Below are 27,257 nucleotides of genomic sequence, written 5' to 3'. Positions count from 1 at the left end.
AGTCAGTCTTTCCAGTATCATCTCATACTACTCCCTTGCTTATATTATGTATTTTAACATTCTGAAAAGTTTTTCAATACTTTTAATATGGTGCTCTCTTTACCTATATGCCTTTTTCTATGCTATGTGCTTTGCTTAAAAGCTTTTTCTTCCCCTCTTCATATGGCTAACTATTATTTGTTACTCACATCTAAGCTTGGATATTATTTCTTTCAGAGAGCCTTTTGTGATCCTGTGAATCAAGGTTACATGTCCTTGCTTTGTGCTTCCATTTCTCTCTGCATTTAACTAATATTGCTTATTTTAATTATCTCTTTTCTTTGCTGTATTATAAACTCTGTGAAGGCAGAGACTGTAGCAGTCTGGATCCAGTCAGAAGATAGAACTACACAGTGATTAAACGGGAAGTTTAATAAAAGAATTGTTAAACTATAATAAAAGTAATGTTGAGATATAAGAAAACTTTATAGGCACTGTAGGGCTGAAGGAGAGTTCCCAAAGAAGATCAAACATGGAAAGGACCTGCCTCTGGTTGTATTTCAGATCTCTTTGAAAGGTTTAACTGAACACACAGAATGGAGGAGCCCACAGGTTTGCTGGGCCAGAGGTAGTCTGCAATCCCAGGAAAACAGAAAGCAGGCAGGACTAGTGAGCTGCAGATGGTAATTAGCATGCAGTGTGCAGTGGAATGGGAGTATCCCATGGTCTCCCTGTAGGAAGGACCATGACATCAAAATAACTTTGGGAGACAAACCTGGTTAGAGGGTGAAAGAGCAGAGGAAATTGGGAAACAGATATGGGTAAGATCTTCTGGAGTACAGGCTGTCTCAAGTGATCCATGAGAATGTGATTCCCAGACAACACTGGGACTGTGAGATAGCCAGGGGACAGCACATTCTGTGTATGTGGCTGGGACAGAGAACAACCAGATGTCCTCCCACTCACACTGTTGACCCACCAGGCTACAGCTGGAAACTACAAGAGACCCCATTCATGTTATGATTTCATTCCTGTGCCCTTTACTGAGAAAGTTTAACATTGTGCTCACTTTAAAGGAGAAATGCTTAAAGGAATTTCATCCATTATTACAAAGCTTGCAATGAAGGGTTAATTTGCAGCTGAGAAACAATAAATTGGTAATGGGCAGAGTTCACCCCTTTAGTTACCCAGCTTCCATATGATCTTTGTAAATGCATACATCTTAACAATATATTGTCTATATTTCTACCTAACAAGATAAATCATTCCTTCTTACAAGTGAAGAAGGTCTCTCTCTCCCAAAATGAGAAGACTCACTGGAGTTATGTACTCCAGAAAACATGTTCTTAAACTTAATCCATTCCTGTGGGTATGAACCCTTGTAAATAGGAACTTTTGATCAGGTTACGTTAAGGTGTGGCCCGTGTCAACCAGGATGTGTCTTTATCATATTACTGACATAGTGTGTAAGCAGAATGAAATTCAGACAGAAAGCCACAGGAAGCAAGAAGCTGAAAGTCAGTGAACCCAGAAGAGAAGAGAGAGGCCAGGAGAGACTGCCATGTTCATTTCTGTGTGACAGAGGAGACAGGGACCTAGGATCACTGGCAGCCAGCCTTGGAATGCCAGTGTTTGGGAAGATAGCATCACCTTAATGATGCCATGATTTTGGCTTCTCCTAGCCTCAAAACTGTGAGCCAATAAATTCCAGTTGTTTAAGCCAATCATCCCAATAGTCATTGTATTTATTTTGCATTATTCTAATTATCTCAAATCCAGTCATGGTACCACTAAATATTTTGTTACCTAAAAACTAAATTGTCACTTCCAGGAAGATGGTAGAATTAGGACAGGCAGAACTTACTCCTCTATCAAAAGCACCTAGAGAATAGGCAGGAACTATCCAAGTCAGCAGTTCTTGGGATCAGGAGACCAGAGAAGGACCATTGCAACAAATAAGGAAGAGCTGGCTGAAAAAAAAATGGAGAAACTATGACTGAGAAATTGTGGTGAGTGAACTCAACTTCAGCACCTGGCACCACTTCACTATCAAGGCTGGCAACTGTAGGTTGGCTTGGTTCTCACCAGCTGGAGAGATGCAATGCAGTTCTGGTCCTACTGATGGCCAGTGAAGTTAACCCTCTCAGTATTATAGCTGTGCCGGTTTGAATGTGTTATGTCCCCCAGAAAAAGCCATATTCTTTGATGCAATGTTATGGGGCAGACATAATAGTGGGGATTAAGTTGGAATGTTTGGATTAGGTTGTTTGCATGCAGATGCGCCCCACCCAACTGTAGATGATAACTGATGGGATATTTCCATGGAGGCGTGGCCCCACCCATTCAAGGTGGGCCTTGATCAGTGGAGCCATATAAATGTGCTGACTCAGGGAGATGGAACGGAGTGCAGCTGTGAGTGACGTTTTGAAGAGGAGCAAGCTTGCTAGAGAGGAATGTTCTGGGAGAAAGCCATTTTGAAAACCAGAACTTTGGAGCAGACGCCAGCTATGTGCCTTCCCAGCTAACAGAGGTTTCCCGGACGCCATTTGCCATCCTCCAGTGAAGGTACCTGATTACTGATGTGTTACCTTGGACACTTTATGGCCTTAAGACTGTAACTGTATAGCCAGATAAACCCCCGTTTTATAAAAGCCTGTCCATCTCTGGTGTTTTGCATTCTGCAGCATTAGCATACTAGAACAATAGCCTAGAGCTTTTCCATGCAGAAGCTTGGGAACCTGCAGCTACATTAATCCCACAAACTGAGAGACTGTGGTGATAGTGATCTCCACCAGGGTTCCCAACACCCTTCCCCCACCCATGAAGCTGGCAGATCTGAGCACTCCTGGTGCTTGTCCAGGTAACTGCAGTGGGCTGGGAGGGGAGAGACAGAGGGGCCCACCCCTTGAGAAAAGTGAGGGATGTGGCACAGTCCTGTTCCAACTGCTGACCAGCAAGGGTGACCCTCAGGGTCCTGCAGGAGGAGCCCAGGACACATGCAGCTTCACTGTTTCCACAAATAGAGAGTCTGCAGTGAGTGACTGAGTTCCACCTCAGCACCAAGTGCCCATCCCCCAACTTCCAAGGCCAGCAGCCCTTTGTGTGCCTAATTCTTGCCTGGCAGGCTGCAGCAGTATGGGAGAGACAAGGAGGCACTCCTCCTCAGAAAAAACGGGGAAGTGGAAAAGTCCTGACCCAACTGTTGGCTGGTGAAATAGGACAGCATGGGCACACAGACTTGGTCCTTTCTGGACAGGTGCCCACATCACTGCAGGGCCATTAACCCCACCTGCCATAGAAACAGAAGGTCAGAGGGCCAAAAAAATAACTTACCTTTTTAGAGTTGTGGGGAATAGGTTGCAGAAGAGCATAATCTGCTGGGGAGCCTGGAAAAGTGCAGTCTGAGAAGATGCTTTCCTGACATTTTCTCTAGGGTCCTTTGGAATGGGTCTGCCATCTCCTGCATGGGACCGTGGCTGTGGTTTGGCCGTGAAGTACTTGACAAAACCACATGACAAAAGGAAACCTTCAACATGCAACCAATCAAAAACAGAACCTTAGACAAGAGAGGGAAACTTACTTTCAAAATAATCTTGTCAAGGTAATCAGATACCCAGAAACCAGCAAAAAATTACAAGGCACATTAAGAAACAAGCAATCAAATTAAAGAAACAAGCAATCAAATTAAAGAAATTAATTAATTAAATTAATTAAAGAATTAATCAAATTAAAGAAACAAGCAATCAAATTAATCAAATCAAATTAAAAATTCAGAGGAGGTATAGAATTTGGAACAACCAATCAAAGATGTTCAAACAGATCTAAATTTCAATGAGATGGTTAACAAGAAAAAGGATATCAAGAAGACACTAGAAAAGCATAAAGAAGAATTTGAAAGAATGCATAGAAAAATAGCTTATCTTCTGGAAATAAAAGATACTGTAGATGAAATAAAAAAATGTACTAGAGACAATGGAATAGCAGATATGAAGACGTATAAGAAAGGATCAGTGAACTACAGGGCAGACAACCGAATTTGAAAACACATAATAACAAGTGGAGAAAAAAGGAAATTGTGAGCTGGGTTCACAGGGAAATGATTGACAACATGAAGCACACAAATGTGTGCATTATAGGAGTCCCAGAAGGAGAAGAGAAGGGAAATGTTTGGAAATGGATAGAGATGTTGGTACCATGGTATTTGAATATATTTAATAGTGTTGTATTGTAAGTGAATGTGGTTGAAAGGGGTAGTTTAGAGGTATGTTGTCACAAGAAGGAAAGCTAGAAGTGAAAACATGGGACTGTGTTACAGTAAATCTTGTGGACAATGACTGTGGTTAGCAGTAAAAATATAAAAAAGTTTTTTCATGAGCTAGAACAAATGTACAACACTATTACAAGGAATTAATAATAGAGTGATATATGGGAGAAAATGTACCTATTGCTAATTATGGACTATAATTAACAGTAATATCTTAATATTCTTTCATCAACAGTAACAAATGTACAATACCAATACTAGAGGTTAACAATAAGTGGCGGGGAGGAGGGCGGGATAAGGAATATAGGATGTTTTGGGTTTCTTTCATATTTTCATTTATTTATTATAAATAATAAAATAATGAAAAGGTCCTTGATTCCTGGACCTTCGTACTCTGACGGTGGGGGAGATAGAACCATATTACCATCTCTGATTCAAAGTATATTTCATTACTGGAGTAATGAAAATGTTCTAAAATTGATTGTGATAATGATTGCACAACTATGTATGCTACTGGGAGTCACTGATTCTATACTTCGGATGGGTTGTATGGTGTGTGATTATATCTCAATAAAATTGCATTTAAAAAAACACTGAATTGTAAATTTAACCTCTAATAACTTGTGTATGAAAAAATGGGAAGAAGACGTCAAAGGTTAGTGTATACAATTAAACACATATATTGCAAACATGGAGAAAATATGCAAAGCTACTACAATCCCCATTTCTACAATTTGTTGTGAGGTCACATTTGATATCTATGGCTTGTCTCTACCCTTTCTGTATTCCCCTCCCCTGCAGCCAGAATTTTAGCTGTTCTGGGTTCTTTCCCTTGTGAAGTGACTCAAACTTTTATCCCTGAAGGATAATTAGTCATTCTGCCTAATTTTTTGGTTGCTGTAGTTTTCCATTAACTTCTGATACTGGGCATGAAAGTACAAAGAGGTGGTCCAGAATATCCTGTGTTCCAGACATAGTTCCCTTTGCCTCTGTTGTGTATAGCAATGCACACATTAAGATCAATCACTCCAGCTAGTAGGTTAATCCCTCCACCCCCACCCCAATCTTTTTTTTTTTTTTATCTGCTTGTTTGGTAGCATAAATAAGGAGCCCCAAATCACCATTTGACCATCTCATTTTCCATTTCAGTGGAAGCATTGTTGTGTTAACCTGGCAGAATCATCCCTACTTAGGAACTAAGGTCTCCAGACCAGCTGAACTCAAAGTTGCCAGGATAGGAAGCAAAATTTCTTCAGGTGGATTAGTAGGTATGATAATGAGAGGAGCCACTCTCACTACTACCCCTTGATTCCTGGACCTTTGTACTCTGACTGTGGGGGAGATAGAACCATATTACCATCTCTGATTCAAAGTATAAACTTCATACTGTAAGACAGAACCCAATCCTTTCAGGATGTTGTCTCCTAGTTGGTGCTGAAAGTGAGTTTTCAGTAAGCCATCTAACCTTCAGTTAGGCCAGTCCCTTCTGGATAATGGGGTTTAAGGTAAGATCAATTGATGACGTGTGCATGAGTCCATTGATGCACCTCCTTTGCTCTGAAATGAGTTCCTTGATACTACACAATACTTTGTGGAATACTGTCTCAGTGGATAAGGCATTCTGTAAGTTCACAGATGATAATGCTGGAATAAGAATTATGGGCAGGGAAGGCAGGTCTATATCTAGAACATGTGCCTATTCCAGTAAGAACAAATATCTACCCCCTCCATTATAGAAGAGGCCCAATGTAATCAACCTGTAACCAGGTGGTAAGCTGCTATCCTGGGGGAATGGTGCCATATCAGGAACTCAGCATTGGCTCTACTGTTAGCAAATTAGGCAGTTGGTATTAGCATTAGCCAGGATAGTCTTGGTAATGGGAAATGCATGTTGTTGAGCCCATACATAGCACCCATTCCTACAACTATGATCTCTGTGTTCTGGGCCCATTGAAGAAGCACTGGGGTAGCTGGGGAAAGATGCTGACATCCACAGAGTACATCATTTTGTCCTTTGTATTATTGGAATTTCCTTTAAAGTGATGCCCTTTAGTGGGCATTCTCATGGGACACAAATATTTTCACAGTTTGTGCCTATTCTGAGAGGCCTGTGTACAACCTTTTCCCCAAATTTCCATTATCAATCTTTCAATCCTATTCCTTCCATGTCCCTTAACATCCAGCTAAACCATTAGCAGATGCTCACGAATAAGTATAGATCTATACTTCTGGCCATGTCTCACTCCAGATGTGGTAGACAACCAAATGTACTGATCAAAGTTCAGCTGAGGTGAAAGAGCAAAATGAACAAAAAACTTTAAAAATTAGAAATAAATAGTAATGAATACAAAATATCTCAATGGAGGAGGAATTTCTTAGCAGAAAAACAATGGAAAAAAATTGCAAAGGAAACTATACGAAAATAGAAACCTTTGGGATATCAAAAAACCAATATTGGTAGCAAATATAAATTATTGTCATTTATTTATAAATTTCCCTTGAAAACACATTGAGAAAATTAAGACAATAAAAATTGCACACGAAAGACATAGACAGCTCTCAAAAGAGACAATACAGATAAATGGAAGTATGAAATGATTTTATTGTACTTTCAGAACTATAGGTCTCATTGAGTCTCTCTTTTGTTTTTCTATTCTCTTATTTCATTTCTCTCTGTTCTCATATTTGTTATTTCCTTCCTTCTGTTCGCATTGGGTTAAGTTTGCTCTTGGCCTTTCTAGTTCCTCCAGGTGTGAAGTTAGGTTATGGATAAGAGATCTTTCTCCTGTTTTAACATAAGCATTTACAGCTATAAATTTCCTTTTGAGCATGGCCTTTGCTGCATCATGTAAGTTTTGGTATGTTGTGATTTTTTTTCATTAATCTCAAGGTATTTTCTAGTTTCCCTTGTGGTTTATTCTTTGTTTTCTTCTTTGGTTGTCTAAGGATGTATTGTTTTATCTCCACATATTTTCAGATTTTCTAGTTCTTCTGTTTTTGATTTCTAGAGTCATTCCATTGTGATCAGAGAAGATCCTTGATCTGATTTCAGTTTTTTAAAATTTATTGAGACTTGCTTTGTGACCTAACATATGGTCTATCCTGGAGAATGATCCATGTGCAGTTGAGAAGAATGTACATTCTGCTGATGGGGTGAAGAGTTCTGTATATGTGTGCTAGGGCTAGTTGGTTTAAAGCACTTTTCTTAGTTTGACAGAGTTATGATGACAAATACCGCAGAATGGGGTGCCTTAAACAACAGGAATTTATTGGCTCACCATTTGCAGGCTGGAAGTCCAAGATCAAGGTATATGTAGGCCATGCTTTCTCCTGGAATCTGTGGCATTCTGGTGCTGTCTTGCTGGCAATGCTTGGTATTCCTTGGATTGTAGATATGTCTCTGTGTCTGTCACATGGCAATTTCTCTCTCCTTTTCTGGTTTCTCCTCATTGACTGCTTATAAGGACTTCAGTTATATTGGATTAAGTCCTAACCTGATTCAGTTTGGCCTCATCCAAATAAAATCTTCAAAAGTCTTATTTACAAGTGAGTTCGCACCCACAGAATCAGTTAGTATTTGAACATGTCTTTGTAGGGTACATGATTCAATCCACCACACTATTGTTCAAGTCTTTGCCTTGTTGGTCTTCTGTCTAGATATTCTATCCAATAATGAAGTTGAAGTCTTCTTCTATTAATGGAGAGCTGTCTTTCAATTCTGTCAATGTTTGTTTCACATATTTAGGGGCTCTGTTTGGTGCATACATGTTTATAATTGTTATATCTTCTTATTGACTTCACCCTATTATTAATATATAGTGTCGTTCTTTGTCCCATGTAACAGTTTTTGACTTATAGTCTGTTTTATCTGATAGAGTGCCACCCCACCTTTCTTGTAGTTATTAATTGTATGAAATTTTTTTTTCCATTCTTTCACTTTCAACCTGTTTGTCTTTGAATTTAAGGAGAGTCTCTTGTAAACAGCATACAGTTTGGGTCATGCTTTTTATCCATTCTGTCAGTCTCTAACTTCTTTTGGTGAGTTTAATCCATTTCCATTTAAAGTAATTACTGATAATGTATGACTTTCTTCTGCCATTCTTCTATTTGGTTTTTGTGAATCTTATTCCTTTTTTGTCCCTTATTTCTTCCATTATTTCTGTCTTTTGTCTTTGGTGGTTTTTCTGTTTTGAACCATTTAGAATCCCTTCTCCTTTCCTTCTGTGTATATTTTCTAGACGTTTTCTTTACGATGTGGTTTAAATTTAACATCCTAAAACTATAACAATCTTATTTGATTTGATACCAATGTAACTTCAATAGAATACACAATCTCTGTTACTATATGCCTTTGTTCCCCCACCTTTTTGCTATTCTTATCACAAATGACATCTTTATTCACTGTGTGCCAAACATCATAGATTTATCAAATGTTTTATGCATTTGTATATTAGATAATGTAAGTAGCAAAAAGTGAAACAATATTTCATTTATATTTACCTTTATTGGGGCTACTTCCTAGTGTCCTTTCCTTTCAACTTGAAGAACTCTCTCTGGCATTTCTTGTAGGGTAGTTCTAGTGGTGACAAATGCCCTCAGCTCTTGATTAACTAGGAATGTTTTAATCTCTCGTTCATTTTTGAGGGACAGTTTTGCCAGCTATAGAATGGTTGACAGTTTTTTTTTTTCTTTCAGTACTTTAAAGGTGTCATCCCATTGCCTTCTTCCCTACATGGTTTCTTCTGAGAAATCAGCATTTAATCTTATTTGGACTCCACTGGAAGTGGTATGCTGGTACTGTTTTGCTGCTTTCAGGATCCTCTCTTTGTCTTTGGCATTTGACAGTTTGATTATAATGTGTCTCACTGTGATCTCTTTCAATTTATCCTATTTGTAGTTCTTTGGGTTTCTTAGATGTGTATATATGTGCCTTTTGTTACATTTGGGAAGTTTTCAGCCATTCATTCAAATATTATTTCTTCCTCTTTCTCTTTTTCCTCTCCTTCTGGGACTCCATAATGTACATGTTGGTACAATGATGGTATCTCATGTGTCTCTTCAGTTTTGTTTGCTTTTCTGCATTCTTTTCTCTTTGTCCTGTATTCAGTTTCACTCATTCTTTCTTTTGCCAGCTCCAGTCTGCTGCTGAACCCTGTTGTGGATTGAATCATGCCCTTAACAAAGACATGTTCAAGTCCTAATCCCTGATCCCATGGATGTGAACTCAATTGTAAATAGGATCCTTGAACATGTTATTAGTCAAGATGAGACCAAACTGAATCAGGATGGGCCTTAATCAAATATGATTAGAGCCCTTATTAGCAGAGGAAATTTGGACACAGCAGTAGAAGGCAGATAGCGAGATAGATAAGCATGTGATGTAGGCAGACATTGAAGTATGGATTGCCAACAAGCTAACATCTGCAGACTTAAGAGAAGGTATGGCCCATAGATACCTTGATTTTGGACTTCTGGCCTCTGAAACTGTGAGGCAATAAATTCTTGTTGTTTAAGCCAAAGTGGTACTCTGTTACAGCCACCCTGGCCAACTAAGACAAAGTCCTCTAGGAATTTTTTTTTAAAACCTCTCTTACTGTACACTTCAGCTCCAGTATTTGTTTGTTTCCTTTACAATTTCTGTTTATTAAAATTCTTGTTTTGTTTAGATACCATTTTCCTGATTTCTTATTGCTCTTTTAGCATTTTTAATGCAATTTGATTGAGATATATTCACGCACCATATAATCCATCCAAAGTATCATTATATAGTTGTGCATTCATTGCCACAATCAATTTTAGAACATTTTCATTACTCCAAAATAAAGAAAAAACTAAAACTAAAAATAAAAAAGAACACCCAAAACATCCCATACCCTTATTCCCCCTATGATTTATATATTTTTTGTCTTTATTTTATTACTCATCTGCCCATATACTGGATAAAGGGTGAGTCTGTCACAAGGTTTTCACAATCGCATGGTTACACAATAAAAGCTATATAGTTATACAATCATCACCAAGAATCAAGTCTACTGTATTACAGTTCAGCAGATTCAGGTATTACCTTGTAGCTATTCTAATAAACTAGAAACTAAAAAGGAATATCTGTATAATGCATAAGAATAACCTCCAGAATGACTTCTTGACTCTATTTGAAATCTCTCAGCCACTGAAATTTTATTTTGTTAAATTTCTTTTCCTCTCTTTCGTCAAGAAGGCATTCTCGTCAGGGCCAGGCTTATCCCTGGAAGTGATGTCCCACTTTGCCAGGAAGACTTACACCCCTGGGAGTCATGTCCCATGTAGTGGGAAGGGTAGTGAGTTTATTTGCAGAGTTGGCTGAGAGAGAGAGGCCATATGTGAGCAAAAAAGGGGCTCTCTTTGAGCATTTTTAAGACAAGTTTTTTAAAGTCTTTGACGGACATGTCTAATGTCTGGTATTCCTCATTCTTGCAGCTTTATTTTGTTCCTTGAATGAGCCATCTTTTCTTGATTCTTTGTATGCCTTCTAATTTTTTTGGTGAAATCTGGGTATTTGAAATATTTTAGTGTATTAATTCTGGAAATCAGATTCTTCCTTTTCCCCCCAGGTTTGCTGTTTTCCCCCTTCCTCTTGTTGGAGGCTATAGTAGTCTATTTGTTCAATGTTTTTCTCAAACTATTTATGCAGGAACTGTATCCTTTGTGTGATTACTGAAGTTTCTGTAACTCAAGCTTGTATTCAGCTAGTGTTATGATAGAGATTATGTTATATGCCAAGACCTAATCTGCCCAAAACAAAATGAAAGAAAGTGACTTTCCTAGTCTTTGCAGACTGATTTTGCTTTCCTTCAGCCTTTAACCTGCCCTACAGTGGGTCTAAAGAATAACCTGAGTTGAAAGCATAGGGCCCTCTCAGGTCTCTTCTGAGCATTCATCTTGTCCTGGGCATGTGCACATGGCCTTATCAATTTCCTCTTAAACACAGATATTCTGAATGCCCCAGTGTTCCTCTGGAAATTCAGACTTTCCTGCCAGTCCCAGCACTATTATGTGTCTGAACTGGTAATCCTTTCCCCAGGTGGCTGTGGTTTGATTGTCCTCCTGAGGTGTTTTAATGGTCCTACCAGCTACTTCCATGGCCTGAGCAAGTTCTGGGACCCCAAGACAAAAATGAGTGTCCTGGAGCTGTCCTTCAGACTGCTGCCACCCATGGATTCACACAGACATACCAATATGCACATAAGAGTTACTCTGTTCCCTAAGGAATCTGGGACCAGGGACCCTCACTGGTAGTGCAGGCTGACATGGCACCAAGCTGGAGATGGATGGGGCAAGGCTCAGTAAAGGCATGATTAGGTCTTCTACTGTTTTAAAGTTGCCTTTTTCTTGATTGAGCACTCACTTAGTTTTTGTACTCCTTCAATTATTTTTGAGGGCGCAGAGAAAGTTGTTTCTGCTGGTTTTTTGGTGTTGCTATGGAGGAACAGAACCTGAAAGTTTCTCACTCCACCGTCTTGCTGATGTACCTCTTCTTAACATTCTGAACTAACGTTCATCTCAATAGTAATTTTAAAAAATAAGATTAAAGCACTAATTCATTAAATTATCATAATAATGATAGTGCATTTAAGAAGTTAGCTATGATGAGATACAGTAAGATTGGCTTTCTCATATACTGCAGATGGAATTAAAAATAGGTGCATTTCTCAAAATAAATTTGTCAATATATATTGAGATCTTAAAAATGGTGATTTCCCTTTGCCCCAGTAATATTTTTTCTAAGAATCCATTTTAAGAAAATAATAAGAAACCCTGAATAAAGCTTTGTACACTAGTAAGTTCACTATAGCAGAAATAACAGAGTAAATGTTCTTTTGAAGGTTTAGGGGAGATGTGTTCTGAGTGCACTCAATTTCTACTGGAACATGTTAGTTATTTTCCATTTGAAGATAGGAAGATTATGCTGTATTGAACTTCTATAGACCTAATGTAAGTTTAGTCACCATTTATAACATGACTTTAATGAAGTTCCTAAGATCTAAACAAAATAGCTTTTTAAATGAACTGTTAAATTGACTACTGTATAACATAAATGATTAAGTATGTTTACAGGTATTATAGAAGAATATGAGAGAAAAAAGGAGTCTAGATAAGGAAAGGAAGGAGGGATCAAAAAGTGTAAATTTACAGGTTGACAAGGAAATGAAAGATAACTTTCCTTCTTTGAAAGTAAAATTTTAGATATGTTTAGGCTGACTTTATCACTCAGGAATAATGTTCTATATTCTATATACTTTATAAAAGAATTCTATATTATTACATTTAATCCTCTTAACAACTTTGTGAAATAGGTTTTGATATTCCAGTTTACAGATGAAGAAAGGTAGCTTTAGAAGGTTAAGTGGCTTATCTTAGCGTTTGTAGTTTGTAAGGCACATATTTCAAAATCAGGCACTATGTGTAGTGGTTAAGAATACCCACTTTGGAGCCAGACTGTCTGTATGCAAATACTCTTGCTCTACTATATTTCCATCAGTGCTTAGCCTCCTTATTAGTAAATGGGAAAATAATGGTGCCTATTTTATAGGATTGTTGTGACAATTAGTTTATCCAAGTAAAGAACTAAGAATATTCTTGGAATATAGCAAGCATTTAATAAATGCTGGTTATTTTATACTTTTTTTATTTTTTTATTTTTTTTATTTTTTTATCTTCATTTTATTGAGATATATTCACATACCACGCAGTCATACAAAACAAATCGTACATTCAGTTGTTCACAGTACCATTATAGTTGTACATTCATCACCTAAATCAATCCCTGACACCTTCATTAGCACACACCCAAAAATAACAAGAATAATAATTAAAGTGAAAAAGAGCAATTGAAGTAAAAAAGAACACTGGGTACCTTTGTCTGTTTTTTTTGTTTGTTTCCTTCCCCTATTTTTCTACTCATCCATCCATAAACTAGACAAAGTGGAGTGTGGTCCTTACGGCTTTCCCAATCCCATTGTCACCCCTCATAAGCTACATTTTTATACAATTGTCTTCGAGATTCATGGGTTCTGGGTTGTAGTTTGATAGTTTCAGGTATCCACCACCAGCTACCCCAATTCTTTAGAACCTAAAAAGGGTTGTCTAAATTGTGCATAAGAGTGCCCACCAGAGTGACCTCTCGGCTCCTTTTGGAATCTCTCTGCCACTGAAGCTTATTTCATTTCCTTTTTAATTTTTATTGCACAGGTATATCATAATTAGAGTTTATAATTATATAATATTTTATACTTTATACAATGCAGTAATATTTTACTATACCATTTGATTCTTTCAGCCAGCTTTTGAGTAGGGCAGGGAAGTTATTTTGTTACATTGTGTGATTTATTATTACTTATTATGAAATAATTTGTTCAGATTCAAATAGCTTTTACATGATAGAGTAAGATAAATAATCTAGGTGTTTTTTTTCTTTACCCCAAGTTCAATTTCCTTTTATGACTCTATTATAATCCAAAATAAGATGATGTATAATTTATTAATTTTACATGTAAAATTAAGTTTTGAAAAAATTCTTTGTGAATTAACCTCTTTATTTTGTCTGAATGACAGATTCTTTCTTGAAGAGAAAAAAGGTTATTTATTTTGGTATTAATAGCCATGTTCTAATTTTGTTGCTTTGAGATCTTATGGGAAAAAACTAGAATTTATTATTATTAATGTTGTTTACAATCACTATATTTAAAACTTTTTAACAGCTACATCCTCATCAGCAGTTTCAGCACATTCCCCATCAGTTATTGTAGCTGTTGTGGAAGGGAGAGGACTTGCCAGAGGTGAAATAGGAATGGCAAGTATTGATTTAAAAAGTCCACAAATTATATTATCCCAGTTTGCAGACAATACAACATATGCAAAGGTAAGTATTTATAATCCCTAACAAATGGACAATATGCAGATTTTCAAGCCAATGCTTTCCTAATTAGTTTACTTTTTGGTAGAATAATGTTTATTCATAGTTGCTCTAATGTAGATTATTCTGAGTTAAAATAACTTTTTTTATTCTTATTTTTATTTTAAAATATATTTTGTCCTAAAAAGAATGTGTTTTGTTGTTACTTGACTACTCCCAAAGTTACTGTTAATATTAGTTTCTGGCCTTATTCCAAAAGTAATACATATATTATAATGTTAACTTCACACAGTTGTTTCCAGTGAACTGTATTTGAATTTTGTTTTCCAGAATTAAGAGAAGCTAGCATTTTAGATGAATCTTAATTTAGTCTCTTATATTCTTGCCTTCATGTCTTATCTTGCCTTTATTCCACATGACTCATTATTAATTTGGCCCACTGGCCTATCATCATGGAAATTTGTGTGACCTACTGGGTAGAGGTAGTCTTCCCCTAATCTCCATATATTTTAAAAGTTATTTGGCTCTGTTACATTTATTTAAAAATTATTTCCTATATTACTTTTGATTTTTAATTGTTCTTTGTTTCTTTTCCCAAATTCCTCTTTGTGGTTTCTCAGTATCTAGGCTTCCTTATTCATAATAATTAAGTTTTTAAAAATTTCTAACAACTTATATTATACTAGTGTGGTATACTAGTATCATCTCTGGGTATTTAACATATTTATGCAATATAAGAAGAATTGAAAAAACATGGGAATGTTAGGCAGATTGATTAAGAATTTAAGTGCCTTCTTATATGCACCTTCTGTTGTGAAAGGCAACATGAGGCATATGTTTTTCATCTCTTGTTTATGTACTTCTCAACTTCCAATCTGTACATATTGTGGCTGTACTGATCGTCATATTGTAGTAATGCTCCCGGATGTGTTTATATTTTTCATTCAGATTGTTAAAAAAATAGGAAGAAGAATTTATTTTAAAAAATATGTATTTGAGAAATTCAAACTAATTTTTGGGCTTAGAGCTGTTTCTTACTATTATCTATTATCATAGAATATAGCTTATTTTTCTGATAATATTTTGTACTTTTAATTATATAGGATAGATGTTTTATATACCATTATTAGAAATGTATTTTAATTGAAATATGTTAAGACAGTTGTAACTTTGTAGTCATGAATTAATTTTATGTCTTTATCTCTTAAAGCATCTCAGAAAAAGATGAAACTTATATTTTGTTTTAGAGTACATTCTCAGTATACATTTAAGAAATTGTTTACTCAAATTATTTTAGGTAATCACTAAACTCAAAATTTTATCACCATTGGAAATAATAATGTCAAATACTGCTTGTGTTGTGGGGAATTCAACCAAGTTGTTTACTCTGATCACAGAAAATTTCAAGGTAATTGATTTTTATTCTCAAAAGTCAAATCTTCTTTATTTAAAATCCATTTTGTAATATCATCATGAAGAACCAAAATTTTGAGTAACTTTATATTTAGATCCCTAAAGTAGTCACTACATACAAATTCTAATTGAAGGCATTGATAATTAATACAGATAATAAAAATAATGGGGAATCCACTTATTTGATATGGCACCCTTGATTTACTTTAAACAAAAGGAAACAATGTTTTAGGTAATCATGAGGTTTCTCAGAGCTTGCAGCAGACACACCCTTCAGAGAAAGTGTAGGGTCTCCCTAGGTATAGCTTCCTGTAAACTAATTCCTAGATTGTCAGACAAGTTGGAATTGAAGTTCTTGTGCTTACCAGGGATAGCAGCTATCAGCATGTTCTTTTTCCTTCAGGGGATTTTATCTATGTCGTAGGATTATTTCTGCCTCCCCTGGTGACGTGTAGTGCCTCACAATTAGCTTTCATCTGTGGAATTGTGACAATTAAGTGCTGTGGAACTTTATCGAACAAATGCTCTTGCTTTCCCCATGGGCCTTTCTACCATGTACCTTATCTCTTCCCTCTAGCACGTGTTCCCATATTGTGGGATGGAGCTTCTGGTTCCAAACCAAGTAGGCAGCATTGCAGTTGGAATAATTCCTAAGGAGTGCAAAGTATTTCAGAATATGTTATATTTTTTTCTGATTGTAGACTTATCTTTTTTCCCAAAACTTTTCATCATCCCCAAACAGAAACTCTCTATCCATTTAGCAATAACTCCCCACTTTTTCCTCCTCCCAGGTCCTGGTAGCCTCTAAGCTACTTACTGTCTGTATAAATTTGCCTGTTATAGATATTTCATATAAGTGGAATCGCACAATATTTGTCCTTTAGTGTCTGGCTTATTTCACTTAGCATAATGTTTTCAAGGTTAATTTATATTTATATTATTCATTTATATTATAGTGTATAACAAAACCTCATTCATTTTTGTGGCTGAATAATATTCCTCTGTGTGTGTGTGTGTGTGTGGGTGTGTTGTACACATGCCACATTTTGTTCATCTGTTCATCTGTTGAAGGACATTTAGGTTGTTTCCACTTTTGGCTTATGAATAATGTTACTATGAGCATTGGTGTAGAGTGTCTGTTTGAATCCCTGTTATTAATTCTTCAGAGTATTCATCTAGGAGTGGAATTGCTGGGTCATACAGTAATTCTATGTTTAACTTTTTGAGGAACTGCCAAACTGTTTTCCACTTGTCTGCACCATTTTACATACCCATTAGCAATGCACAATGATTCCAATTTCTCTACATCCTTATCAGACTTGTAATTTTCCACTTTTTTTTGGATAATAGCTATACTACTATCCTAGTGGGTATGAAGTAGTATATCCTTGTGGTTTTGATTTGCATTTCCCTAATGACTTGAAGCCAAACTACAATTTAGGATCCAATGAGTTCCCTTACTGTTATTAATGTATTCATCATCTGTAGTCATATTAGATTCCTTGTGTTGCTCTTAGAGATCCTCATAGCTCAACTTCATAGGCATCTTTTCATGTGCTTACTGGCCATTTATGTATCTTCTTTGGAAAAATGTCTATTCAAGTCTTTTGCCTGTTTTTTAATTGGTTGTCTTTTTGTTGGTGAGTTTACAAGTTCTTTTTATATTCTGGATATTAAACCTTTATGGATATATTATTTGCAGCCCCCCCCCCAATTCTGTAAGTTGTTTTTTCACTTTCTTGAAAATAACCTTTGATGCACAAAAGTTTTAAATTTTGATGAAGTCAAAATTATTTATCATTTCTTTTGTTACTCATGCTTTTGGTGTCATGTCTAAGAATCCATTGCCAGATACAAGGTCATGAAGATTTACCCCTATGTTTTCTTCTAAGAGTTTTATAATTTTAACTCTTATATTTAGGTCTTTGATTCATTTTTAGTTAATTTTAGTATATGAGGTAGGTATCCAACTTTTTTTTTTCTTGTAGAAATCAGTTTTCCCAGCACCATTTGTAGAAAAGACTACTCTTTCCTCATGAAATGGACTTGGCACCCTTTTCAAAAATCAGTTGGCACAGAAATATGGTTTATTTCTGGACTCTCAATTCTATTCCATTGGTTTATATGTCTATTCTATGCCAGACTGTACTGTGTTGTAGTAAGTTTTGAAATTGAGAAGCATGAATCTTCCAACTTTGTTCTTCTTTTTCAAGATTGTTTTGGCTATTCTGGGCCTCTTGCAACTCCATGTGAATTTGAGAATTGGCTTTTCCATTTCTGCAAAAAGGCTTTTGGAATTTTGATAGGTATCACATTGAGTCTGTAGATTGCTTTGGATTGTATTGCCATCTTAACAACAGTAGGTCTTCTAATCCAAGAAGTGTCCATGAAGTGTCTTTCCACATTTTAAGGTATTCTTTAATTTATTTCAGCCATGCTTTGTAGTTTTCAGTGTACAAGTCTTTTATTTCCTTGGTTAAATTTACTCCTAGTGTTTTATTCTAGTGATGCTATTGTAATGGGAGTTTTCTTAATTTCCTGCCTTCTTGTTCATTGCTGGTATATAGAAACAGTCCTGATTTTTGCATGTTGATTTTGAACTCTGAATTTTGCCCAGTTCATTTATTAACTCTGGTAGCTTTTTCTATATACAGAATCACAGAATCATGTCATTTGCAAATAGAGATAGTTTTACTTCTTCCTTTCTAATTTTGATGGCTTTTATTTCTTTTTCTTGACTAACTTCTCTGACTGGAATTTCTGGTACAGTGTTGATTGAATAGCAGTGGTGAAAGTCAGTATCCTTCTCTTTTTCCCGATCTTAGGAAGGAATGCTTTTAGTCTTTGACCATTGAGTATAATGTAAGTTGTGTGTTTTTCATGAATCTAGACTTATCTTTTACTTTAACACACTTGAAACCAAGCTACCATTTAGGATCCAATGAATTCCTTTACTGTCATTAATATATTTGGTATCTGCAGTTATATAAGATTTCTTGTAGTGCTCTTAGAGATCCTTGTAGCTCAACTGCAAAGGACAATTGCATAGCTCAATTCTGATTCATTGCCAAAAATGGTCCCCATTTAAATCTATTGTCCCCATTAGACAAGTCTCTTTATCTATTATCTCATGCCTACATTACTTCACATGTCTTTTCATCACCCTTATTAATATGTTCCTTTTCAATTTTATTTATTTTTGCTGAGTAGGCACTCTAATCTAAGTCTTCTTATTGTAAATAACAGGAATCCAACTTAAACTAGCTTAAGCAAAAAAAAAAAATTATTGGCTTATGTATGTAGAAAGTCAAACGGTTGGAGAGATCCCATCCTTACTGTCATCCCCAGCACCGTCTCTTTTTCTGCTGCATATAGGTTTCCTCCATGAAGTTTACAAAGATGACTGCTGATGGCACTAGGCTGATGTCATCTCAGCTTATCTGTCTGTGAGGAAAAAGAACTTTCTTCCAAGGACTCATAAGTGGTCCTGCTTGGTTTATGTTCCCACATATTAGGCAAATCATATTGCTGGGGGTAGAGGCACTGTGACTGATTAATCCTAGGTTATGTGTTTTTTTGCTCTGGGACACAGTATGTAGTTAGCATTTCTACCAGAATCACACAGAATATGGGGTAGGTGAGTCCTGCAAAGGCAAAAACAACATCTATTCACTAAACTTGAAATGTAAAGCAGTATAGCATAATGGTTAAGAATAAAGAGTCAGATTGTCTGGGTTTTATATCATGTGATCTTGAGCAAGTTAACTTATTTAACCTCTTTGATCTTCAGGTTTTTTTACTTAATTAGTAAAATCAGGTCAATAATAATACCTACCCCTTAGTGAATTGCTGTTTTTTATAGGGTGAAGAGAGATGGCATCAGTGTTAAGGTGACATTTGGGCAGTCTTGAAGGGAGTAAGGGAACAAACCTTGGAGTGAGTTAGGGGAAGAGTATTATAAGCAGAAGGAAAATCATTATTATTATTACTATTACTACTATTATTACCACACTTACCATAAAAAAGGTCTTCATTATAACAAAAGCAATATGAAATGGAAGGAACATGGGCTTTGTAGTCAAAGAAATGTAGGTTCAATTTTCAGCTCTAGAAATTATCAGCTGTATGATATTAGAAAAGTTACTTGACATTTCAGAATTTCTTTATTGGGAAATTGGGTTAATAAAACTTACATAGATGAAATAACTTTTAGAACAATATTGGCACATAAATTCCCCACCCACTAATGATTTTTTTTCAGTCTTTCAGCTTTTTCACAGTCCATTGTTTTTATATTTCCTTTATTACCCATTACTTTTTTTTTTTCTTTTTAAAAAGTTTTATTTTTTACATGTAATTCTTTTTTTTTATCATCATTTTATTGAGATATATTCACATACCACGCAGTCATACAAAACAAATTGTACTTTCGATTGTTTACAGTACCATTACATAGTTGTACATTCATCACCTAAATCAATCCCTGACACCTTCATTAGCACACACACAAAAATAACAAGAATAATAATTAGAGTGAAAAAGAGCAATTGAAGTAAAAAAGAACACTGGGTACCTTTGTCTGTTTGTTTCCTTCCCCTACTTTTCTACACATCCATCCATAAACTAGACAAAGTGGAGTTTGGTCCTTATGGCTTTCCCAATCCCATTGTCACCCCTCATAAGCTACATTTTTATACAACTGTCTTCGAGATTCATGGGTTCTGGGTTGTAGTTTGATAGTTTCAGGTATCCACCACCAGCTACCCCAATTCTTTAGAACCTAAAAAGGGTTGTCTAAAGTGTGCGTAAGAGTGCCCACCAGAGTGATCTCTCAGCTCGTTTAGGAATCTCTCTGCCACTGAAGCTTATTTCATTTCCTTTCACATCCCCCTTTTGGTCAAGAAGATGTTCTCCGTCCCACGATGCCGGGTCTACATTCCTCCCCGGGAGTCATATTCCACGTTGCCAGGGAGATTCACTCCCCTGGGTGTCTGATCCCATGTAGGGGGGAGGGCAGTGATTTCACCTTTCAAGTTGGCTTAGCCAGAGAGAGAGGGCCACATCTGAGCAACAAAGAGGCATTCAGGAGGAGACTCTTAGGCACAAATATAGGGAGGCCTAGCCTCTCCTTTGCAGCAACCGTCTTCCCAAGGGTAAAACTTATGGTAGAGGGCTCAACCCATCAAACCACCAGTCCCCTATGTCTGTGGTCATGTTAGCAACCATGGAGGTGGGGTAGGCGAATACCCCTGCATTCTCCACAGGCTCCTCAAGGGGGCACTACATATTTTTTTTTTTTTTCCTTGTTTTACTTTTTGTTTTTTTTTTTTTTTAACTTTCCCTTCTTTTTTAAATCAACTGTATGAAAAAAAAAGTTAAAAAGAAAACAAACGTACAATAAAAGAACATTTCAAAGAGACCATAACAAGGGGGTAAGAAAAAGACAACTAACCTAAGATAACTGCTTAACTTCCAACATGTTCCTACTTTACCCCAAGAAAGTTACATAATATAGCAACATTTCTGTGAACTTGTTCCTACTATATCCATCAGAAATTAACAGACCATAGTCATTTCTGGGCATCCCCAGAACGTTAGCTTATCTGTTCTTCTTGGATTATTGTTCCTCCTTCCTTAATTGCTCTCTACTGCTAGTTCCCCTACATTCTACATTATAAACCATTTGTTTTACATTTTTCAAAGTTCACATTAGTGGTAGCATATAATATTTCTCTTTTTGTGCCTGGCTTATTTCGCTCAGCATTATGTCTTCAAGGTTCATCCATGTTGTCATATGTTTCACCAGATCGTTCCTTCTTACTGCCGCGTAGTATTCCATCGTGTGTATATACCACATTTTATTTATCCACTCATCTGTTGAAGGACATTTGGGTTGTTTCCATCTCTTGGCAATTGTGAATAATGCTGCTATGAACATTGGCGTGCAGATATCTGTTCGTGTCACTGCTTTCCGATCTTCCGGGTATATACCGAGAAGTGCAATCGCTGGATCGAATGGTAGCTCTATATCTAGTTTTCTAAGGAACTGCCAGACTGACTTCCAGAGTGGCTGAACCATTATACAGTCCCACCAACAATGAATAAGAGTTCCAATTTCTCCACATCCCCTCCAGCATTTGTAGTTTCCTGTTTGTTTAATGGCAGCCATTCTAATCGGTGTTAGATGGTATCTCATTGTGGTCTTAATTTGCATCTCTCTAATAGCTAGTGAAGCTGAACATTTTTTCATGTGTTTCTTGGCCATTTGTATTTCCTCTTCAGAGAACTGTCTTTTCATATCTTTTGCCCATTTTATAATTGGGCTGTCTGTACTATTGTCATTGAGTTGTAGGATTTCTTTGTATATGCAAGATATCAGTCTTTTGTCAGATACATAGTTTCCAAAAATTTTTTCCCATTGAGTTGGCTGCCTCGTTACCTTTTTGAGAAATTCCTTTGAGGTGCAGAAACTTCTAAGCTTGAGGAGTTCCCATTTATCTATTTTCTCTTTTGTTGCTTGTGCTTTGGGTGTAAAGTCTAGGAAGTGGCCGCCTAATACAAGGTCTTGAAGATGTTTTCCTACATTCTCTTCTAGGAGTTTTATGGTACTTTCTTTTATATTGAGATCTTTGGTCCATTTTGAGTTAATTTTTGTGTAGGGGGTGAGGTAGGGGTCCTCTTTCATTCTTTTGGATATGGATATCCAACTCTCCCAGCCCCATTTGTTGAAAAGACCATTATGGCTCAGTTCAGTGACTTTGGGGGCCTTATCAAAGATCAGTCGGCCATAGATCTGAGGGTCTATCTCTGAATTCTCAATTCGATTCCATTGATCTATATGTCTATCTTTGTGCCAGTACCATGCTGTTTTGGCAACTGTGGCTTTATAATAAGCTTCAAAGTCAGGGAGTGTAAGTCCTCCCACTTCGTTTTTCTTTTTTAGAGTGTCTTTAGCAATTTGAGGCATCTTCCCTTTCCAAATGAATTTGATAACTAGCTTTTCCAAGTCTGCAAAGTAGGTTGTTGGAATTTTGATTGGGATTGCATTGAATCTGTAGATGAGTTTGGGTAGAATTGACATCTTAATGACGTTTAGCCTTCCTATCCATGAACATGGAATATTTTTCCATCTTTTAAGGTCCCCTTCTATTTCTTTTAGTAGAGTTATGTAGTTTTCTTTGTATAGGTCTTTTACATCTTTGGTTAAGTTTATTCCTAGGTACTTGATTTTTTTAGTTGCTATTGAAAATGGTATCTTTTTCTTGAGTGTCTCTTCAGTTTGTTCATTTCTAGCATATAGAAACATTACTGACTTATGTGCATTAATCTTGTATCCCGCTACTTTGCTAAATTTGTTTATTAGCTCTAGTAGGTGTATCGTTGATTTCTCAGGGTTTTCTAGATATAAGATCATATCATCTGCAAACAATGACAGTTTTACTTCTTCTTTTCCAATTTGGATGCCTTTTATTTCTTTGTCTTGCCGGATTGCCCTGGCTAGCACTTCCAGCACAATGTTGAATAACAGTGGTGACAGCGGAATTACCCATTACTTTTATTCAAATTAGATAAACCTTTTACTCTACTGCTTCATGCTTCCCACCCCGTTTTTAATTGCAGCAGTTTTAAGTTTACATAAAAATCATGCAGAAAGTACAGAATTCCCATATACCTCCCCTCTACACACAGAGGAAATTTTCCCTAATAGTAACATTTTGTATTAGTATGGTAACTTTGTTACAATTGATGAAACTATGTTATTATAATTATGCAATTAACTATATTCCATAGTTTACATTCCATAGTGTTGTAAGGTTCTGTGGTTTTTTGTTGTTCTAATTTTTATTCTGGTGACATATATACATCCTAAAATTTCTAATTTTATCCACTTTCAGTTATACATTTCAGGGACATCAATTCAGTATTGTGCCACCATCCATTACCAAAGAGTTTCCATCACCCCCAACAGAAACTTAGTACCAATTAAGTGTGAACACCCACACCAGCAAGGTCCCTGATAGATAAGTTGTGCAGGCATACCTTGTTTTATTGCACGTTGCTTTATTGTACTTTTCAGATATTGCATTTTTTACAAATTGAAGTTTTTGTGGCAACCTTGCATTGAGCAACTCTTTTGGCACCATTTTTCCAACAGCATATGCTCACTTAGGGTCTCTGTGTCTCATTGTTTTTTTAGACATAATGCTATTACACACTTAATAGACTACAGTATTGTCTAACCATAACTTATATGCACTGGGAATCCAAAAAATTTATGTTTTGCTTTATTGCTATATTCACTTTATTGTGGTAGTCTGGAACTGAACCCAGAATATCTCCAGGGAACACCTGTATTCTAGTTTCTCACTCTATGAATTTGCATGTTCTAATTATTTCACATAAGTGAGCTCATAGTATATTTGCCCTTTTGTGTCTGAGTTACTTCACTCAACATGACTTTTCACTCAACATGACGTCTTCCAGGTTCATCCATATTGTAGCATGCATCAGAACTTTATTTTTTATGGCTGAATATTCCATTGTATGTATATACCACATTTTGTTTATCCATTCATTTGTTGAAGTACACTTTGGTACTTCAATTGTGAATAATGCCTCTATGAACATTAGTGTGCAAATATCTGTTCAAGTCCCTGCTTTCAATAAAGTTTGGGTATATACCTGGAAGTGAGATTGCTGGGTCATATGGTAATTATATACTTAATTTTTTGAGAAGCATCAAACTGTTTTCCAAAGTGAGCATACCATTTTACATTCCCACCAGCAATGAATGAGTGTTCTTATTTCTCCACAGCCTCTCCAACACTTGTAATTTTCTGTTTCATTAATAGCAGCCATTCTAGTTGGTGTGAAATGGTATCTCATTGTGGTATTGATTTGCATTTCCCTGATGGCTATTGATGTTGAGCATCTTTTCTTGTGACTTTTGGCCATTTATATATCATCTTTGGAGAAATGTGTATTCAACTCTCCTGCCCATTTTTAAATTGGGATGTTTGCCTTTTTGTTTTTTATTTGAAGGATATCTTTATATGTTCTGGATATTAAACCCTTATTGGGTATGTGTTTTCCAAATATTTTCTCCCATTGTGTAGACTGTTGTTTTATTTTCATGATAAACTCCTTTGAGGACCAAAAGTTTTTCATTTTGTTAAGGTCTCATTTATCTATTTTTTTTTTCTTTTGTTGTTTGTTCTTTGTGTGTAAAGTCTAAGAAACCATTGCCTAATGCAGGATTCTGAAGAGCTTCCCTACGTTTTCTTCTAGGAGTTTAATAGTCCTCGCTCATATTTAGGTCTTTGACCCATTTTGAGTTAATTTTTATATATGGTGTGAGGTAGGGGTCTTCATTCTTTTGCAAATGGAGTACCACATGTTAAAGAAACGGTTCTTTCCCAGTTGAATGGACACTGCCCCTTTGCCAGTAATCAGTTGGCCGTAAATATAAGGGTTGATTTCTGGGCTCTTAATTTGATTCCATTGGTCTGCATGTCTGTCCTTGTGCTATACTGTACTGTTTTGATTATTGTGGCTTTGTAATAAGTTTTAAGATTGGAATTGTGGCTCTCCTACTTATTTCTTTTTAAAGATAGCTTTGGCTTTTTGAGGCCCCTTACCTTTCAATATAAATTTGATGATTAATTTTTCCATCTCTACAAAGAAGGTTGCTGGAGTTTTGGATGGGAATGCATTGAATTGGTAAATGGCCTTGGGTAGAATTGACATCTTAATAATTCATCTTCCAATCCAGTATCATGGAATGTCCTTCCATTTATTTAGGTCTTCTTTAATTTATTTCAGCAGTGTTTTGTAGCTTTCTGAGTAAAAGTCTTTTGCATCCTTGGTTAAATTTATTCTTACATGTTTGATTCTTTTACATGCTATTCTAAATGGTATTTTTCTCTTGATTTCCTCTTCAGATTGTTCATTACTACTGTATGGAAATACCACTTTTTTGTGTGTGTGCTGATCTAATACTTCACCACTTTTCTGGATTTGTTTATTAGCTCTAGGAGCTTTGCTATGGGTTTTTCAGGATTTTCCATGTATAGGCTCATGTCATCTGTAAATAGGGAAAATTTTACTTCTTTCTTTCTGATTTGTATGCCTTTATTTTTCTTGACTAATTGCACTGTCTAGAATTACCAGTAGTGTTGAATAGCAGTGGTGACAGTGAGCATCCTGTCTTGTTTCCGATCCTGGGAAAACCTTTCAGTCTTTCACCATAGAGTATGATAGCTGTGTGTTTTTCATGTATGTCTTTTATAATGTTAAGGATGATTCCTTTCATTCCTAGTTTTCTGAATGTTTTTAATGAAAAGGGCTGCTGGGTTTTGTCAGATGTCTTTCTGTGTCAATTGAGACGATCATGTGGGTATTTTTCCTTTATTATGTTAATATAGTGTATGACATTAATTGGTTTTCTTATATTGAGCCATCCTGCATTTCTTGGATAAATCCACTTGATCATGGTGTATAATTCCTTTAATGTGCTGTTTGATTCTGTGTGTTAGTGTTTTGATGAGGATTTTTGCATCTGTATTCATGAGGGATATTGGTCTGATACTTCATTTCAGGTGATATAATTTCTAGTGATATCTTTATCTTTCTTTGGTGTTAAGGTTATGTCAGCCTCATAGAATGTGTTAAGTGTTTACTATATTAACAACCTTCCTTAATGTGTGTGATGGTTTAAAGCTGTATGTGCTCTAGAACATGTTCTTAAATATAATCTACTCCTGTGGGTATAAACACATTCTAAGTAGGACATTTTGATGAGGCTACTTCAGTTAATTGAGGTGTGACCCAGCCTCACTCAAGATGGGTCTTAATCCTATTACTGGAGTCTTTATAAATGGAATGAATTCAGTCATGAGGGAAAAAAAGCCATGGAAGCAAGAAGCTGAAATCAACAAAACACAGAAAGGAAGGGAAAGACTGGCAGATGCTGCCATGTGCCTTACTGTGTGACAGAGGAGCAATGGATTGCTGGTCTTTGGGAAGAAGCGCATAATTAAGGTTCAGCTCATTGTTTTATCCTCCTTTGCCTCCATTTAGGAGACACTCCAGCTTTGTATCTTGACATGTTCATATAGCACCTTTTATATTCTGGACAGTTTTAACAGTTAAGACCCACACAAATGTCATCACAATAACACTTGTTTTGTCAACACATTAAAGAAAATAGAAAAACAATAGATTATTTGAATAGTGCTAATGATATTACCACTTTAAATGTTTGTATACTAGCTCCTTTTCAAAATATACATATATTACATAATAGAAGGATAAACTTTCTGATTTTCTCTGTAAATTCATTTAAATGTCTATAATTACCCTTCAAAGTAAGAAAGATTAAATTATATTCAGAGATGTGTAAATGCTTCTGAGATACTTGTTTCCATAGAAGGAAATAATTATCTTAAGAACTAGCTTAATTTCATGTATGAAAGTATGAAGGTCACTAGCTTTGTTGTGTTTCTGTTTGTTTCCTGTCTATAAAAACACAGATGGGCATAACTAACATAATTTAAGATATTAAAATTAATTACATTTTAATAATATTACCCAAAGTACTGAGAGCTGAATTATGTCATCAAGGAGTTCTGTGCTGATGGCTCCCTTTGAGCAAAAGGATGGTGTATAAGTAAGGGGCTCCTGGAGGATATTATTTCCCTAATCTAGAAT

The 27,257-nt window shown here is 36.0% G+C and overlaps 1 protein-coding gene across 1 annotated transcript in view; it reads left to right on the top strand.

Annotated features, from left to right (window-relative positions):
• The window catches only part of MSH4 (mutS homolog 4), a 132,322-nt gene that overhangs the window by 9,062 nt on the left and 96,003 nt on the right, over nucleotides 1-27,257 (top strand). The window contains exons 3-4 of the mRNA XM_037826895.1: nucleotides 13,981-14,141; nucleotides 15,433-15,543. Coding sequence (XP_037682823.1) covers nucleotides 13,981-14,141; nucleotides 15,433-15,543 — 272 coding nt within the window. The remainder of the gene's footprint in view (nucleotides 1-13,980; nucleotides 14,142-15,432; nucleotides 15,544-27,257) is intronic.

This window comes from Choloepus didactylus, chromosome 2 (genome assembly GCF_015220235.1).
Source record: "Choloepus didactylus isolate mChoDid1 chromosome 2, mChoDid1.pri, whole genome shotgun sequence".
Lineage (NCBI taxonomy): Eukaryota > Metazoa > Chordata > Mammalia > Pilosa > Megalonychidae > Choloepus > Choloepus didactylus.
The sequence above is the reverse complement of the archived record's forward strand: the minus strand, read 5'-3'. Positions and strand labels throughout refer to the sequence as shown.